Source organism: Bos indicus, chromosome 4 (genome assembly GCF_029378745.1).
Source record: "Bos indicus isolate NIAB-ARS_2022 breed Sahiwal x Tharparkar chromosome 4, NIAB-ARS_B.indTharparkar_mat_pri_1.0, whole genome shotgun sequence".
Classification (NCBI taxonomy): domain Eukaryota; kingdom Metazoa; phylum Chordata; class Mammalia; order Artiodactyla; family Bovidae; genus Bos; species Bos indicus.
Window position 1 is genome coordinate 118,996,721 of NC_091763.1, and position 19,330 is coordinate 119,016,050.

A 19,330-nucleotide genomic window follows, 5' to 3' on the forward strand; every position below is an offset into this window, starting at 1 on the left:
TGTCTTGCCAGGAGCTCTGGTAGGTGAACAGTGAACAGGACTGGGTCCCCAGCGCCCGAGCCTCTTACAGGTCAGAGGTGAGCGTCTGCAGTACATCTTGGCAGACGCGCAGCTGGGTGGGTGGCACAGTGGGGCTGGCCGGGACCCACCCCCAGCCCCCCAAGGATAGGTGTCCTGCCAACACTTCCTCTCACGCATCAGGCCGTCACCAAACCCCTTCAGAGGAAATCAAGGCTTGTCCAGGTCTCAGAGCTGTGATCATCGGACCCAGACGTGGAAGAGACCCTGGGCCGGCCGCCACCTGGGGCAGCTCTGGCCCCCACCTCCGGCATACCTGCGTGTGTGTGGAGCGGATTCATCAGACGGAGACGAGCCTAGTCCTTTACAGTGAAAGCCTCAGGGGTCCGGGGCCCTGGACCTAACCCCTCTCATCAGACGGAGACGAGCCTAGTCCTTTACAGTGAAAGCCTCAGGGGTCCGGGGCCCCGACCTAACCCCTCTCATCAGACGGAGACGAGCCTAGTCCTTTACAGTGAAAGCCTCAGGGGTCCGGGGCCCTGGACCTAACCCCTCTCATCAGACGGAGACGAGCCTAGTCCTTTACAGTGAAAGCCTCAGGGGTCCGGGGCCCCGACCTAACCCCTCTGTCTTCTCTCTTAAGTTTGCTCAGGTGCATCCTTGTGCCTTGAAACTGGTTTGAAAGACTCTTCCAACAGCCGTTTGTCCCCGGAAGGCCAGTCTGAGCAGGAGAGCCGGCGTGCGGTCCTGGACCCCCGTTACTTGGTCGCCCTGAGGCCACTCCCTGCAGGGCTCCAGGTGGGGCCACGGGAGGTCCCCTCCCCGGGCAGTGTCGGGACGACCCTCCAGTCAGCTGCACCAGTACTGCAGCGATGCCGGGCGAGGAAGCGACAAAGAGGACAGAGAAGGTGTCATTAGGTTTTCCCTGGACGGGGTCTTTAAAATATGAAATGCCAGGGCACGATGTCTCAGAATCAAGCTTAGCCCGAACCCAAAACTCTGCAGTGGAGGAAATTAAAGGAATGCTTAAAAGTGGGTAGCTGGAAACAGACAGAATGGGTTTATCAGGTGGGTCAGGGCTACCGTCTCCCTGCACGTTAGGACTGGAGTAATTAGTCACCTGAGGCGTGCAGGGAGACTTCTTAAGAGCACACCCATGCAGGAGCTCTTCTGGGGGGTGGGGAGGTGTGACCCTGCACCTCGTTCAGTGACCCTGAGCATCCAGTGACCTCGTGGTGCAGGAGTGGACGGGCCACCTCGGGGCGGGCGGGGTGGGCGGCGTGTGTCCTTCTAACAGGCTTCACCAAAGGTAAAAGGATTTACTTAAATCCCTCAAGCACGTAGGAAGCTCCCTTGAGCACATTCAGCTGGAGTCCTTTCTACAAATCCCAGTCTACTGACCACACATTAGAGTCCAGGCGAACAGATACATGTGGTGCGCTGCCCAGGTCGACAGGCATGTGAATAGTGACTCTTTGCCACCCCATGGACTGCAGCAAGCCAGACTCCTCTGTCCTTCTCCATCTCCTGGAGCTTGCTCAAACTCATATCCATTGACTCAGTGATGCCATCCAACCATTTCATCCCCTGTCGTCGCCTTCTTCTGTCTTCAATCTTTCCCAGCATCAAAATCTTTTCCAATGAGTCAGCTCTTCGCACGAGGTGGCCAAAGTATTAGAGCTTCAGCAAGAGTCCTTCCAATGAATATTAAGGCTGATTTCCTTTAGTATTCACTGGTTTGATCTCCTTGCAGTCCAAGGGATTCTCAAGAGTCTTTTTCAGCACCACAGTTTGAAAGCATCAATTCTTCAGTGCTCAGTCTTCACAGATGCAAATAAAACTCAGATAGAAGATGGTTTTTTACCAATATAGGGGAGTGCACAGTGTGGTTCGGAGGACAGGCTTCCAGCATCTTCTACTGGAGAGAGTCACCACTGTTCAGACGTGAGACGAATGTATGTAAGTGGTTCCGTGGTCAGTTTAAGCTGGTGACTCCACGAATGTGCAACCGAGGTGGATGCAGCCTGTGGGTGTGGACCCAGCAACATACGAGGTGAGCGTCCAGCCTGACCCATCTCTCCCGGTGCCCACGACCCCATGGGCATGCTGCAGACTCCAGGCACACGGGCTGGCCGGCTGGGTCCTGAGAGAGCATGGCCTGCTGCCATCCCAGGTACCACTCTGTACATAGGGATAGCTGGGGCTTTGGCTTCCTGAGGCACTCAGGGGCCATCGGCTCTGGAGTTCATATATTGGTTAAATGCGTTTTTAGGACAACAGAGGTTTTTTAAGCTTTAGATAGAAGTAGTAACCATTAAATGAGAAACATTAAAAGAGCACTAATATTAAAGATATTAAAACTGCTTTTTTTTATGATGAGAGAATCAATTCAAAGTGGGAGAAAACCAAGCAAATAGGCCACCGGCGCCTCGTCCCCAGGCCTGCGCTGATTTCTCCCGGGGCTGGCCAGCGGGCAGAGGGAGGCGTGGGACTCGCGGTCTTGGCCGCGTCGCCTCCTCCCATGTGACCCAGGGGCCGCAGCGCGTGGGCAGGAGCCAGCCTCGTCTCTCCCTTCTGCAGCACATCCACGGCGTCCTCGGTGACGTCATGTCAGAAACAGAAATACCTTCTGGTCAGACTTTAACCCAGAAGGCTTCGCGAACCACACCGCAGGGATGCAATGCATCCTTTTCTCTGCAGCATAAAAGACACCACGTGTCGAGTGCACAAGACAGAAAGGTCTGAATTTTGCAGGAGGAAACTGTCTCAACTCCACCCTCTGGGGGGACCCAGGAAATGCTAAATACACCTGAAGGGACCAGGGCCGGGGCGGAGCTGTCCGTGTGCTGAGCTGGGCCCCAGGGTCTGTGCTCTTTGGCTGAGCTCCATTTTGGAAGGAAGGGCTGGGCAGTGACGGGCAGGGGCTGTGCGAGTCCTCACCGGCGGTCGGCCCGAGTGGCTGTCACCGCAGCCAGAGGGCAGCCTTCCTCCCACTCTGGGTGCCTCCAGGTGGGGGTCCCCCCTCCAGACCTCAGCCCCACGCTGACGCACACACACGCACGCATGCTCACACTGTGCACACAGGAGGCAGCTCCCACACGCCTCCCAGGGGTGCACACGCACACACACACACAGACACACACACACACACACACACACACACGCATGCTCTGTCCTGGGTCTTTCGTGCCAAGCAGTTTCTACTTCATGTTTCTGGATGCTCTGAATCGATGGAAGAGCTGTCAAAATTACAACTAGGACGATTTTTTGCAGGCTCTCTAGATTAACTGTAACCTGAAGGAGACAAATGAGCATCTTGTTCACTGATAACTGGGGACCTCAGAACCCAAACAGCCCAGGTACTTCTCAAGCTTTTAGAAGCTAACTCGAAAACATTTTTTCAGGAGAAACTGGGATACCTCCAAATCTTGGCCACTGTAGACGCAGGCCATTGGGAAGGAGCAACTGTTAAACTCGTAGAGGAAGAGTGGGTGGGAAGGCCAGGAGAAGCTGAGAGGCCTGAGTCGCCAGACACTCGATCCCTGTTTAGATCACCCGAACCCTGCCCCCTGGTCACCCCCAACCCTGCCCCCTGACCACCCCTAGCCCTGCCCTGCTCCTTGATCACCCCTAACCCCGCCCCCTGATCCCCCCCCCCACACCCCGCCCCGCAGTCACAGTTGGGCCACACAGAGGCAGAGATCTCCACCACGGGGACCTCACTACCTCCCAGCACCATGGCCTGAGTGACACAGGGAGCCGTGTGGGACACACTCGGGTCCCCAGTGGACAAGTCAGAGTTCCGAGGGGACAGCGAGTGGTCATCTGGGCGATGTCTGTGGCTGCAGAGAAGAGGCGGGGGACCCACTGAGTCCTCAGTGACACGGAGGCTTCAGGAGCAGGGGTCTCTGAGGGCACCCTCCCCCCACTCCACCGGCCCCATCTCCCCCAGGACCTGCACGTGGGGCCCTGGACACGCTCCTGAGTCCCTGCAGGGTCACAGCATGAGGGCAGAAGTGCTGGCGGCCAGGCCTCACAGACCAACGGCTGCCCTGGGCAGGGAGACCCTTGTTTCCTGTGGACTGCGGGACGAGTGCTCCAGGGGAGCTGGATGCCAAGCGGCCCCCCAAACCCCATCGCAGGCCCTCCTTGCCCCCCGGGCCCCTCGGCCCCAAGTCTATTTCCGGTTTAGAAGCTGAGTGTGTGGCCTGCTCGCGGCCTGGCTGGGGGCCGGACCATTCAGTTTCTCAGCGGATGGCAGCTCCAGACCCTGTTCTAAGGACTCCTCGGGCCTCCTCTCCTGGTGAAAGGAGACGCAGGGGCCCAGGGAGGCCCAGGGGATCTGTGAGCTCCTGAGGGCAGCATGGACATCAGCACTTGTCATAGAACATTCTACGGGAGGTTTTTGGGGGGTCACTGATGCAAAGTGACCTGGTTCCCGACCCCGCTGCCTGCTCAGAGCGCACGCCTGAGTCCTTCTTAACACGGTGTTTGGCCCGCCACTGTCCAGCGACTGGGTGGCTGTGCTCTGCGACTGCCCACCACCCGCAAGGGATGAGCGGTTCTTGGCAGGAGCAGAGACAGACCCTCACTGCCTGGTGAGGAGCTGTGAACTATTGCTGAAAGAGGCTGGGGCATGGCAGTCTTCCTGGGCCTCAGAGGCCTCCAGGGAGACGGTGCGTGGGGTTGGGGAGGCAGCCAGGATCAGAGTGGCCACACGGCTCTGCAGGGCACCTGTGTGGCAGGAGGACTCTCTGGGCCTCTGAGCTGAAGTGATGCCACTGAACACGGAGAGCCAGGCCTGCCAGGGCCAGCAGGACAGATGGGGACGACACTCATGGGGACAGGGACAGTCTGGGTTTGGGGACGAGTGGACAGGTTGGCCGCTGCCTGTCCAGGGGAGGAGGAGAGTGACGGCCCGGAACCGGCAGCAGAGGGGGTCCAGCAGGTTCCTGGCTTCTCATCGGGTGAGTGAGGAGGGAGGAGGAGCCTGGGGGCCGTGTGGGCGGGTCTGACCCCTGAGAGGCACAGGGGGCGGACGGCCACACCGGCCAGGAGCCCCAGCTGTGGTCCGAGGCGCACGGGGCCCCTGCCCACCTGTCAGCAGGTGGGAGAGAGGGAAGAACCGTCAGCTGTACCTGCCCAGGCCCGAGCCACAGGCTGGAGACCATTTCGGAGGCGACCTGCAGGATACGGTTCACAAAACTATCCGGATCAGACGACGGGCTTGTCGGGAAGTTTTCCAGGAGCAGCTGGTTCCGTTTCGTCTCATTCCTCTCCGATTAAATTCACTTTGTGCATCATGTCACCCAGGCCTGGTCACACCCCGGCCATCTGCTCCTGGGCCCCCACCCCTGCCCTCCCTGACCTGAGTCTCAGCTCCAAACGGAGAGACAGACGAGGGAAGAGGTGGGCGCCCGTCACCTCATGGGACACAAGTTCTCCACGCAAAAGGAAGACTCTCTTCTCCCTGGTTCTGAACGCTTCTCTCAGCCTGAAACTCCAACAAGCTGGAGACGGGGTCTTACCACCTTGAAGCCACGCAGAAGGCAGACCGGTCTATAGAATCCATTTTCTGCTGGGTCTTCGTGCTTCAGCCAAACATAAAAAGTGAGATGTTTTTCCTGACGTACCCTGCTCTTTGCAGCCTGCCTCTCCCAATCAGTCAGGCCCGTGGAAGGGTCGTCCACGGCTGGGGTCAGCTCAGCCCTGCCTGCAGAGCCCCGTGGGCACAGACCCCTGGGGTCCTGCCCCCTCAGCCCTCTTGTCCAGAGGTGCCAAATCAGTCCTGCCGGGACCAGCTCTATGTGTTCCTTCCCCCTGGTGCCAGGCAGACCCGAATCAGCGAGCCGGCGGTTCCAGGGCCCTGTCGTCCGATCTCTGTCTCCCCTCCCTGGCGGAGTTTCCGCTGCGGCTGTGACAGACCCGCTGCCTGCTCCACCCTGTCCCTGGACCATGCAGCCTGGTGGCATCTCTGCTGTGCTGACCCCCCCGCCAGACACTGGGGCTCGGCCACTTTGCAGCAAGACCAGGGCTCTGCATTGCCCGGCCAGCTGGGTGCTTCCCAACAAGTCCCCAAACCTTGGAGATCTGCTTTCTCAGTTTGCAACCAGGTGTCAGAATCGGTGAGCCCTGAGGGCCCTTGGTGCTGTGAGGATGGGGTACAGATGCACACGAGACTCTGCAATGGGGGCAAAGTAGACCCCAGCCCTGCACCCCAGGGCCTCGATGGTGCTCAGCAGCCCACTGAGCTGTGGACACCGCCTGTTTCTCTCCACGGAGTGCAGGCCCCAGGAGGGTGGGCTCGCCTCCCGTCTTGCTCGTCGTGTAGACCTGGTGCTCAGTTAATAGCAGGGTGGAATGGCACTTCTGTGGTTCAGCCCAGTATTTGCTGAAGGGAGGAACAGGACGGTGGTGGTGGCCGAGAAGAGCAGAAGGACCTGTGAGAGGGGAAAGGGCTGGGGAGGGGCGCCTACCCCACAGTCCGGGCCGGGACCCAGGTCCTGAAGAAAGAGCCAGTGTGGCCCCGAGAGAGGGGTCTCCTGGGGCCACTCTCACATCTCACCGGCTGCCATGAGCAGAAGAGACCAGTCAAGGGGTTACAGAAGAGGAGGCGCAGGGCGAGGGGCCCAGGGAGACAGAGAGACAGTGGTCTGGACACACACGCATGAGCCCCTCGGCACATTCCCCGGAGCAGAGCTGTTGCACGGGGCGTCCTGCCGGGAGGCCTTCTCCGCACCGTGTGCGTGGCAGGCCCTGGGCACCTGTGCTACTGGGCGCTCAGCATGTGGCCAGCGTTTTCACCTCACCACGAAGCTGCCGCCTGTGACTGGCGGCTGCTGACTGAGCAGCACAGCTCTGGAGGAGCGCTGGGTTTTAAAGTTCAAGGAGAAATGTTATTTCTCCCAGGATGGGAGGAAGTACTTGCACCACCACATATCTGATAAGGGGCTGATATCCTCAATATATAAAGAACGCCCACAACACAAGAGCAACCAAACCAACAGCCCAGTTAAAAGATGGAAGAAAAGAACTCGAATAGGCATTTCCCCAAAGAAAATATACAAAGGGTCAACAGACACATGAAAAGACACTCGACATTTCTAGTCTTCAGGAAAATGCAAAGCAAAACCGCAGCAAGACCTCACGGCCACCAGGGTGGCTACTGCCAAAGCCCCAGGGAACGACGGTGTGCGAGCTGGTGTGGGGACGCCGGCCACAGCCCTGGCCCGTGCGCTGCTGTTGGGGGCGGAAAACGGTGCAGCTGCCGTGGAAAACAGTAACGCGAGCTCCTCGAGAAATCAGAACAAGACCACACGACCTAGCAATTCCACTCTGGGTATTTCACCCCAAAGAACTGAAAGCAGAAACCAGACAGATATTTGCACAGCATGATTGGAGTAGTCGTGATTCAGTAGCTGAAAGATGCAGGGAACCCGTGTGCCTGGACGGACGGTGAACAAGGTAAGCGTGGTCCGTCCCGGGGGGACGTTACTCCGCCTCAACCAGGGAGGCGGTCCCGACACCTGCTACAGCACGGTCAGCCCCAGGACGTGACGCTCAGAGAGAAGCCAGACACGGAGGGGCACACCCGTGTGCTTCCACCCACTCGAGGTCCCTGGAGACGTTGGAGCCACAGAGACGGGGGCACAGGGGAGGTTATACGCCCCCGTGGAAGAGGAGATGTTCACCGATGCCACCATGTGACGGGGAAACGGGAAATGGGTGAGCTTGCCGAAGACAGAGACCAGGGGCTGGACAGACGGCCACACAGGCGCCGGACATCCGCTCACGCTCCGTGCTGAGACCATTTAGAAGCAGCTCCCAGCTGATGCGAGCTTCCTGGGCGTCTCCAGGCGCACCTGTGGACTCGGGCCCACGCTCTGCGTCATGCGATGAAATCCCAGTCCTGCAGCTCCCGCCAAACAAAAGGAACAGGCTCCCAGGCTGGCCCGGGCCCGCGGACACCCCAGTGGCTGGGGCTCAGGAGGCACAGCCGGTGGGGCTCCTGCCGAGTGGCCCGCAGCCAGCGAAGCTGCCGCCTCCCGATAACCCAGCCAACGTGATCCTTGGGAAGCCCCCCCATTTGTCTGGCACCCTCCATTCATTTAAAAAATTGTGGCGAAATATGAAAAACCCTGGGCGAAGAGACGTCTTGGACAATGTAAAAGGCACAGCTTGGAAAGTACCTTGGCTGCAAAGCCAGAGTTGCTGCACTTTCCTCCGCGAGAGGGGAACGCTATCAAACCCTGATTCTACCCAAGACGTTAACCCTGAGTTAGAAACGTGTTTGGGGCCACAGGAAAAACACGCAGAAGGATTTCCCGGGGTTTCCTGCTTTCCCTCCGGCTGGCAGAGCAGCACTGCTAACACACCAGGCCCCGGGCGGGGTCCTGACGGCTGCGGAGCGTCCCCGCGGCCCTGGGGGCCAGGGCTGATGGGCCCGGCTGCAGGAGAGGCCTTCTCAGGTCCTTCTGCAATTCATTCCTTTTAAGAGAAGGAGACGGGAAGAAAGCTTTCGTGTCTAGGCCCGCGGCCTTTGATCATTTGATGAGCACAGGCGGGCAGTCGGGCCTCCGGCTTCTCAGGCCAGACAAAGGCACCCCCACCGCCCGGGGCCGCGCGGCCGGGCCCAGGACAAAACCCTGGTGGTTGCTCGCTGGGAAGGCCCGGGAAAGGGCCCCTCGCTGGCCGAGGGGCCACCCTGCCCTTTGATCTGCCCCGAGACCGCGGCTGGGCCCCGGGTCAGGGGATGGCTCAGTGTGGGCCCCTCGGGCAGAGGGGAGCAGGTCAGGGGCAGAGTGAGGGGTGACCGATCTCAGAAAGGGCTCAGCACCCGCCCTCCCGGGCCGGTTCCACACGGCTGGGCTCACATTGTTGCCGCCAGCCTGCACTTCCAGTGGAATCTGACAGGACGCGGCAGGCGGACGGGCCGCTGAATGAGGGGGCCCAGCTGGGATGGGGAGTCGCCGCCGCCTGCCCTGGGCTGTGGCTCTGCTCAGCGCCCTGTGCTGTCACACCAGCGAGCTGGACACCGACCCCCTCCAGCACTGCTGGGGCCCGCTCCTCGGGGGGAGCTGGACTCCACGTGGCGGTGTGTGCCCGTGAGGCTGCGTGTCACCTGCCTGCACACACAGATGTCTCCTCAAACGTGCGAGACGATCCACAGTCTCGGAAGGTGTTTGGTTTATCAGGTGGAAGCACTCTGGGCCTGGTGGCGGGGGTTGGGGGGCAAGGGTGGGAGGAGGCAGGAGACCCACGGAGACTCCGGGTTTGCAGAAACCGTGCGCTTGCAAATGAAGAGACAGACCCAGTTGATGAGATGGAGAGGCACAAACGACCTTCCCACTGGAGTTAGCTTTGCGGCTCTAAGACCAAGCCACGTTATCAAGAGCCGTTGTTTGCATCCGGTTTGCTGGTTCTTTGTCTGCATGCCTCAGCACTGCCTCAGGGTGTGAGAAACACCCTCTGGTGTACAAGCCGGGCCCACTGTCCCCTGGACCCTGAAGCCGGCAGGGAGCCTGCGGCACCCACGGGGTGGGGGCTGCCTGGGCCCTGGCGTCTCGGAACCTGACCGTGCTCTGTAGTCCTGGGCGTAACGCGACGGCCATCGTTTCATCTTCATGCAACCATATATCCTTGGGCTAGAAGTGTGTTCTGCTTTTCTGCTTTTCTTTTAACCAGGAGAAGATGGAGTAAGAAAGATGCCTGGTTCAGAGTTGCTGGCACTTGTCTGACGATGTATAGAAACCCATTTCTACAACTGGTGTCTGCTCTTATTGCCAGGCAAAGGGTGAAGGGTGGGTTCCTGGAAGCCAGGTGCCCCCACTAAGGACACACGTGTGAGTGTGTGCATGGGTGTGTGCCCACATAGAGGAGATGGGGTTTTCTCAGGCGGGAAGGAGACCGGGAGATGGCGCCCATCCCAGGGCTCCCTTCCCAAGTCCCCAGAGGCTGAGGACAAGGAGGGGCCCCGCAGGTCAGGCTGGGGTCTCCCCGCTGACATGTGCCTGGTTCCCCCAGAGGCGGGTCCAAGGGGATCTCCCACTTGGCTCTGGGGTGTGCTGGCCTCGCAGGGGACACCTCACAGGTCTGGCGTGTGGAGCACACTGGGGAGCCGCCAGCCCCCTCAGTCCCCGCACTCTCGGGGGCTAAATCCCACCCAAGCCACAAGCTCACCCAGGGTCTGTGCTCAGGTCATAGTCCTCTGAGCCCAAGCACCCAGATGCTGTTACACGCAGGGTGTCTGAAGTGGGGCTACTTCAGAGACAGTCTCCACCAGAGATAAAGGGGGGCTCCTGCAGAGACAGTCTCCACCAGAGAGTCTAGGCTCTGAATTTTGCAAATATAGTTCTAACAACAGGGAGGGTTTGTTTAAGGCTCTTCTGAGCCACCGCAGCCCTGGAAGATCAAGATGGCCCTCTCCCCACTTGTGATGTTAACACAGGATGCCGATCGCCCACTGTGCCCTGAGCCTGGCATGCGACCCCGGGCGGAGGTGGTGACAAAGGAGGACCCTCAGAAATGAACATGCTTGCTGCAAACAGCTTCCCTGCGATTCAGAAAAGGGACAACAGGCTAATTTCCCCATGGCTTTCTGTGACTGCTGCACCGAGGTTGCCATGGCAACACCATCCGGCTGGAGCCTCACAGAGCAGCCCCTTCCGACTCTTACCTTTGGCCATCTTATTGAGAACCATGTCGATCAGGACGTAGGTGCCACTCCTGCCAGCGCCGTCACTGTCAACAGAAGGAGAGAGGTGAGGACGCGACAGGCCGTGCTGCCCCCACGCCCCACATGCCCACGACAGCGTGTGCCCTCGCGGCCCAGGGGGCCCATGGGAGGAGGGGAGGGCGGGGACCTGGAGAGGAAGAGACACAGAGCTGGGCATGGGGGGTCAGGGTGGGAGGGGGAGGAGAGAATGGAGGGGGGAGGGAGGAGGGGGAGGGAGGAAGGGATGGAGGGGAGGAGGGAGGAGGGGGGAGGGAGGAGGGAATGGAGGAGAGGGAGGGGAGGGGGAGGGAGGAAAAGGAGGGGAGGAAGGTGAGGAGGGAATGGAGGGAGGGGGAGGAAAGGAAGGGAAGGGAGGAGGGGAGAGGGGAGGAAGAGGAGGGAGGAGGAGGGGAGGAGGAGGAGGGGAGGAGGAGGAGGGAGGGGAGGGAGGAGATGAAGCTTTCTTCTGGGCTGTGCTACGGATTAGCTATTGTGCCTGTGTTGATTTGTTCCTTTCTTCCCTTTTTCTCCCCTCTTGGTCAAAGATTCAGCAAATTGTGTCAGGAAAAAAGGAAATAAAGAACTGGCTTGCAGTGTTGGCGCTGATGGCACTTGTTTTCGGAGCCTGCAGGGGGCTGGCTGCGGGGGAGGAAGGCTGGGTGCAGGCCTCGGCAGGCCCACCCCATGGAGGCCGGTCCTCCACCCATTCATCTGCTCCACCGCGGGGGGCGCGTCCGGGCCCCCATCACCTCCTCCAGCCTCCCTGCAGCCTCCCTCGGCCCCAGTGGAAAGTCCTCCTCTGGACGAGGGTTGTGAGAGTGTTCCAAGCCGTGGCTCAGCAGCAGGCGGCAACAGGAAAGGAAGGCGGCCTTTCAGGCGGCGGCCCGGCGTCTCTGCTCTCTTGTGCGGTGCCTTGAGAGGGCTGTCGGCCCAGCAGGCTGTCCCCCGCCCATGGGCACCCCTGGTGGAACCCGCTGACTTGGCAGGGAAGCGTCTCCGTTTCAGGACCCGGGGGCCTGCATGGCCACCGCGTCTGCTCTGTCTCAGACCTGCCAGCCAGCTGGTAGCCCGGAAGCCTGTCGGTTGTCCTTTCACAGCAAAGAGTCACTGGGTTTGGTGTCAACGTATTTCTCAAAGAGCAGAAAAAGGCTCAGGTAGAAAGAGAACCACTCCGCATAGCACTACTGAGTGGGGACACAGCCACGCCGGGGTCACTGGTGCCCCAGTGACATGCCAGCCGCCCAAGGCTCCTCCCAGACCAGCCTCGGAACCAACGCCAACCGGAGCTGCACCTTGGGCGGGTCAAGGGTGTTCTGGTTCACTTCCCAGGGACCCAAACCACTCTGTACTCCTCCTCCCTCACGGACACACACAACACACTCAAACACACACTCAGACACACACACATACACACCACACAGGTGCACTCAGATGTATGCATGCACTCACATACACACTCACACACTCAGACATACACACTCACAAACATACCCACACAGATACACTCAGATGTGTGCATGCGCTCACATACACTCAGACACACTCACATACACACTCACACACACACCCCCACACAGACACACACACTTACATACACACCCACACAGGTGCACACAGACAGGCACATGCACTCACATACACACTCAAACACACACTCAGACACACACACTCACATACACACCCACACAGATACACTCAGATGTGTGCATGCACTCACATACACACTCAGACACATTCTCACACACATGCAGATGCACAGACACACTGAGACACACACTCAGATGCATGCACACACACGCACACACACTCAGATGGATGCACACACTCAGAAATGCACACCCAGACACATGCACAGACACACACTCAGACTAGTGCACGTACACACACGCATGCACACACTCTTGACGGAATGGGCAGACTTGGTGTTTGGTCTTTGGAGACCTAGTTCTTCTTTATCCCAGACAGAGGGAACAGCCTGTGAGATGTTCTGGAAGATAGAGCACACTTCTTCACTGGTGCAGACAGGTGCAGGGCCCACCCTCAGAGGGAGCTCTCTTCCAGGGATTCTCTCTTCCAGGCTTGGTGTAACCTTCTCAAGGACATGAGCCGCTGAACTTCCACCCAAAGGCCACTCCTTTGATTCCAGGTTCTGTCCCGTCCACCAGTGGCCCCGAGTGCTTGGCACAGGTTCCACAGGTCTGCAGAGGGTGTTGGGCTGAGACCCCACCACACCACACATACACCATCTCAAGGTGCTTGTGTAGCGGCCCCAGGAGGTTTAACATAAAGTAAGCTATTATCCTCTGTTTCCTTAAGAAGCACCAGTTAGATATGTTATTAAGCAATTAGGAAGCTGAGCTTCTATATCCAACAGTGTTTACTTTTGAGGCAGCGGACACACGTTATCAGGGCGCAGCTGTACTTGCCTGCAGTGGACGATTATTAACACACGTTATCAGGGTGCGGCTGTACTTGCCTGCAGTGGACAATGATCGGACAAGAGCGGCCCCTGAAGCACTTGTTCACTTTTCTGAAACAAAGAGACACAGAAGTCACGGCGATGCGCTAGGCCCGCAGCAGTCACCAACGGCCGCAGCCAAAGCAGACAGGCCGTCCTGTGGGCATGGTCCTCTAGTGGCCTGTTCTGACAAAGAAAATCAAAATGACACACACATTTTCCAAGGCTTATTTTTCTTTCCAATATTACATTATTAGACAGAGCCTTGAAAACAATTCTTACATTTGCGCAGGTTGCTTTTTCCCTTAATAAGCGTGAACTCTGGCCTCCAGTCGACCGGCCCATCGGCTTGGGCCCCCCACCCCCCGTCCCCTCCTGTTGCTCTAGTTCGTTTGACTTTCGTCGTTGCGGCATGTCTAGACTCCTCACGGAAATTTTTGAGTTTAGCAATTTACACACTGAATTTCTCACAGTCTAGACACCACACTAAATGTACTCTTACCATGACATCTCAGAACAGCATCTTCAAGACATTTCTTGACCTGTCAGTTTTGTAAGGACATCTAAATTTTGGAGAAACCTCAACTGTGTACAAGACAAATTTTTCCACTTTTATAAACCTGATTTTATGTAAAACAACCCTGTTGTGCAGGTTTTAGATCAGCGTTTATGCAAATTAACAAGAAGCACAGATTAGGGTTTTGTACCCAAGTCCTAAATCAAAACAGAGCACAGTTTAATATTCACTGTGTAAGCTCGAAATTTCTTGTAATTCAATGAAAGACATAAACATGTTTACAAAGTACATCCAAGTTCTTAGGAAAATCTTCCTAAATGAAGAAAAGCAAACACTGAGCTTTGGTTAATTGGAAGGAAAAGTGTGTGAGTGGGTGTGTAAGACGGGCTGTGAGTGTGAATTTACACAATGTAAGACGGAAAATAAAATTTTGAAAAGGATGATGGTGGAGAAAAACCTCTTACTTCATGCTGGAAATGGGAAAATGTCATTTCTCTGCTAAGGCCTGTCCGCTCAGCACGGAGACAGCTGAACGTGGACTTTCAATCAGCGGGTCCTTTTGCCATGGAAGCCTGAGAGGCTGTGGGGCTGGGAGGAAGCCCAGGGTGGTATCTGACAGAGGAGCTGAGGGGTATTCCAGCATCAGGTAAAATGACGCTAATGCCCAGACCTCGGAGCTGGGCTGAGCTCCCACTTACGCTGTGGCCTGAACAGAACAGGTGCCTCTAAGGGAGGCTCCACCCTCCTGACCAGCAGCAGGGCTGGCGGGCCTGGCTGTGCAATTCCGGTAAGACGGGCCTGGAGGTGACCACGCCTGGGCCCAGCCCTCCAGCTGGAGGTGAGGACCCAGGCCCACATGCTGCTCCCTGAGGCCGTGTCATCGCCACTGCAGCAGCGGCTCCCTGCTCGGGCTGGCAGCTGGGCCAAGGCTTTGGGCAGAGGGAATGCGGATGGCTCAGAGCTGAGGGCGCACGGGCATGGGGTCCCTAGAAAGTGCTCTGCCCTCTGAGGATGAAAGGTATTGGAAAACAGACCCGCCTGCTCCTCCTTCTAAACCTCCCTTTCCCCGACTCAGGTTGTCAAGGCAACGGGAGCTTCAGCTCCGACAAAACAGATGCCAGACCCCGAGGACGTGCCTCCAGTGTGAGCGGCGGGGAGCCCGCCAGCCCCATACAGGTCATGTGTGTGCGCGTGCACAGGCATGTGTCAGGCGTGATGCATGCACTGTGTGTGTATGTGTGGAGCCGGGAGCTGGGGCGGCTTGCCGCAACAGGCCCGGTGCCTTCAGAGGGCAAGTCATCCTGGACCCTTCTCAGTGGCCACATCCTTAATGTGTGGACCACCTCAGCTGGGCTCCTCCAGTTCTATTTCCTGCCTGAAGGTCCTGCCCGTGTTTCTAAAGGCTAACTCCAACTTTTGGTCAGTCACCCAGTTTTGCTCATTTTTTTTTCTGATGGGACCAAGCACAAATGGGTCCATTAAAAAAGAAATAAACAGAACAAGAAGACGGTCTTCTTTAAACTGTGCTGGTTTGGCCAAGAACAACACAGGGAGTCGGCGGACCAGCGGAGCTTCCTGTACAGCTGGTCAGGCTGCTCTGTGTCAGAACGCAGTGAGCATCACCTCCCTGGCTAAGAATCGCTGCTGAGACGCGGGTTCCTGGCTGCACTGGCTTCCCCGTGCCTGCAGCCCCGGCCTCTCCTGTGGCACCTGTTTAAAGTGTTATTCTTGCACGTGTGTTGTGACCGGCTGCCTCGGGGGCCCCCAGGGAGGTCTCACTGCACTTTGACATCCACGCCAGCCCCGCCCTGTGCTAACCCTACTTGTCGACAGCCATGAGCAACCAAGGAGGCGAGCAGTGAGGTCCTGGGTGCTGCTGTGGTGGAGAAGTTTATCACAGAGAACCAGACACTTGTGTTGTTACCACACAGAGCATCACAAAAGGCAAAGCAGAAGCAGCACAGAGTCCACACAGCGTCCATCTGGTCGACCCGAGACAGAGACGCGGGTTATTCATGGAGAAGAGCAACGCACAGCTGTCTGGTTTACTTTACTGGAACAAATTGTCAGTCAGCAAGAGGCCAAACATTGAGAAAAGTGGCGACGGCGTATACTGCAACAGGAGGAATTCGCCGAGAGAGAACGGTTAGTGATACAAACCGACCCGTGGGTCACTGCGTGAGAGGGAACCGCCATGCAACCACCAGCAAGCAAAGGCCAGAGGGCGTGAGAGGCTCAGAAAGGGGGCTTCCCACACTGTCCCTGCAGTACAGTCACAGTTTCCAATGATCACTTTTGTGACTATGCAACTGGGCTCATATTACTAGCTGCAACATCACAAAAATGACACTGGCCACCGCTAATTAGCTGGCAAAGTAAGGGTTGTCCGTTTTTACAGAGAGCAGCATTAGTGAATGTCAGTGCACACAGCCACGAGAGAGAGAGACAGAGACGGAGAGAGTTCTTCTAGAGCAAAGCCCTCGCATGTGATGCTAATTATCTCTTAGCTTAGCAGTTTCTCTTTAAAGTGTAAATGTGCTCCCTCTGGGCGCCAGAAATATTTAATTACACATCTCGGTCCCTGATGAACACGCTCGGCCAGAGAGGGAACGAGCTGGGTCTATTGTTCAGAGGGGGCCCCGCAGCCCACTGCCCTGCAGTGACCAGCGTCTTCCCAGCCGTCTCCTCTGCCGGACAGAGAGTCACAGAGCAGCGATTGTGTGTGAGCGCCACGCGCCCTGAGGATGTGACGAGACCAAGGCCTGGGGCCACGTGAGCAGCCCCGACCGTTGCTGAGGGCGGGCTGGCCTTCCCCAGCGAGATGGGCCCGCGGGCCTGTAAGCATCTCATTTCCCGAAACCTTCTCGGGCCCTGTCTCCTGGGACTCTGGAGAGAGGGAAGCGGGGGAATCCAATCTGTCTTCCGACGGACTGCACACACAGAGGGTGGGTTGTGGATTGTCCGATTCCACACACGGATGTGGAGTTAGAAACACGCCATCTGCACATGTGAGCAAGTACACCGGCCGGAGCGGGGGGCCGTCTGCGCAGCTGCGCCCGTTCTGCCGGTACTGACCGCTTTTTGAAGATTCTGTCAGGAAACGGGCTCTAAGCGAGGTTTTTAGAAATAAATTTGTATTAAGAAAATGTAAAAAATGACTAGGCGATCGGGATGGGTGGGGGCGGGGGGCACGTCTGGGTGTGTGTCATGCGCCCCTGCCTCCCTGGGGACGGACTGAGGGTGACGGGTATGACGCCAAGCAAGTGTCTCTCTGGGAGCTGTTTCACGTGCTATTTGATACAAAGGATTATCCAGTAAAAAAGAGAAAACAAACCCTGTTTTGTTTTTCCAAAGTGGACTAAAAGGAGAGAAGTGGTATCAAAGTAACCTTCAGGATCTGCCCCAAATTCAAGACACCCAGCTTTACGCTGGAAACCCCACCTTGACGACAGCAGCACTTGCCACACCCAGGGGTTACGTGTCTGTGAACTGTTCAGACACAAGTCAGTTCCTGATCACGCGCAATTCAAGTGCGTTAAAGCGTGTTTTGTCTTGACTCTCCAATTTCCTGTTTTGAAGATTTACTGGAAGCCTACTTCCAATCAGTAACATGTAAGGGAGGTTCCAGGGAGCGTAGAGTATGGCTCTGTGTAGCCCTCAACATCTTCATTTTCTTTCTAGATGTTTAAAACCGTCAGTTTCAAAACTGCACCACAGATACAGAGTTACGTGTGACCCCAGGCCTGGCGTTTATCCAAGGTCACCCATTAGCTAGTCATCTGGGCCTCATTCTCACCACCATCTCTAAGCAGCTGAGTAGCCAAAACTCTGGGCTGTATTCATCCATACCTTGTGAAATATGAACCCCAGGAATTCTGCCCCGCTGAAGAATCTTACTGATAACCATGGCCACATTTCCAGAATTCTAAGATACCCAGCCCCTCTAGCGTCTAACACCTCTAAAGCTACAGACGCCTCACAACCAACATGTGAGTTACCACAACCTCCCTCCTCTCCTCTGCAGATAACACGGATGTACCTGTGACGCACAAGCATAAGACAGACGGCATGTCTCACAGCGAGCAGCCCCTCAGACCCAGATGTCCCCTCCCTCTGGGGGCAACCCGAGCGCGTTACCCCGCTGGCGGGCCGCGGGTCTTACCTGCGGAAATCCAGGAGGGACCTGGTGGAGGAGGGCACCCCCTGGTCATACCAGCTCAGGAAGTGGAACTGTGTCACTGTGCGAGTCTCGCTGGTTTGCAGGTTCTTCAGGTAGAAGCTCCTCACGAGGAAATCCTCGCACCAGATGTGCTCAGAGACCAGATGCACCTGTGTGGGGGCAGCGGACAGGGCGGGGGCGGGGCAGAGAGCACGTCGGCTGGGGGCCCGGCTCCCGGCGCGGAGCCACTTTGTGGGGCAGGTGGGGGGCCCGTCCAGCCTGCCAAGTTCAACACGGTTTACACAAAAGGTCACTTTGTGCTTCTTTTGTTTACATGTCAGTCAGGGACAAAATAGTCAAATTATTGGGAAAAAATGCGTTACAATCGAAATGAGTCCACTTTCTGTCTTTTCTAAGCCATATAAAGCTCCAAGAAAATTCACCAGAAAAAAATCATACTTTCGGACAAAAACTCAAACGGGGTTCTATTCTCAGTGGCCTTTCATAAGAGAGGCCCCACCCAGCTGCAGAAAGGCGAAACCGAAAGGTTCGTATAGACGCTGCCAGGCCGTGAGCGCTGGGAGCCCAGGGCGGGGACCCCAAAACCATGACCAGCTCAGAGGGGAACATCCGGACGTCTGAGGCAAGCCCTCCTGAGGGACTCTGGTGTTCTGACGAATTTCAATGGGAAGCAAAGTCGAAGGCACACCCTGGTGTTGGTGTAACTGCCCAAGGTCATTCATTTCCTTCTTGATGTGGGCAAGAAGCCAGCCGAGGAACCGAGCTGCCCAGCAGGGGACCCGCGAATCAAAAGGCCGAGTGGGCGCTACGGACACAGGGCCCGGGAAGCAGCGGGAGCCGGGGTGCATGTGGGCCGCGAAGAACCAGGGTCAACAGGGCTGCTTCCTGAAAACAGGCCCCCGCGAGGTCCTTTCTTGGTTGCTTTCTGGCCGAATTTGGATTCATGGAATTTAAAAATGGAAACCACACCATTTCTGGCAGAGTTCCCGTGGCACGGCTGTCTGCAGGGTCTGCTGACCGCAGGGCTGGGCAAACCTCCTGGGGCTTCCAGGGACGGCGCCCGGTGTCTGCCCAGGATGGGACCGCCCACAGCTGCCACACCCCCTGCCCACGGCCCTGCGGGCGCCCTGGGAGTACCTCGTAGATGTGGTAGAGGCTGGAGCCCTCGTCCGGCCAGTAGCGGTAGCACTGCCGGACGCCGTTCTCCGCGAGGGGCGTCAGCATGACGACGACCACGCAGCCGCTCTCCCACACCATCTGCGGACCAAGAGGCGGGTGAGGCGCCGAGCCCCGCCAGTGCGGAGTCAGCGCCCCGGACGCACGGCGCACGCGGGCCTGTCCCCGGGAAACCGGTCAGTTGCCGAGCCCCGTGACTCGCGGAGTCAGCGCCCCAGACGCACGGCGCACGCGGCCTCCGTCCCCAGGAAACTGGTTCCGCAGGCG

The 19,330-nt window shown here is 57.5% G+C and overlaps 1 protein-coding gene across 3 annotated transcripts in view; it reads right to left on the reverse strand.

The window, feature by feature from the left end:
• Window positions 1-19,330, reverse strand: part of PTPRN2 (protein tyrosine phosphatase receptor type N2) — a 602,297-nt gene that overhangs the window by 5,634 nt on the left and 577,333 nt on the right. For all 3 annotated transcript variants that reach the window (XM_070788511.1, XM_070788512.1, XM_070788513.1), the window contains 4 exons: window positions 19,025-19,144; window positions 17,870-18,036; window positions 13,209-13,262; window positions 10,694-10,758 (listed from right to left, as the gene is read on the reverse strand). In XM_070788511.1, the coding sequence (XP_070644612.1) occupies window positions 10,694-10,758; window positions 13,209-13,262; window positions 17,870-18,036; window positions 19,025-19,144 (406 nt within the window). The remainder of the gene's footprint in view (window positions 1-10,693; window positions 10,759-13,208; window positions 13,263-17,869; window positions 18,037-19,024; window positions 19,145-19,330) is intronic.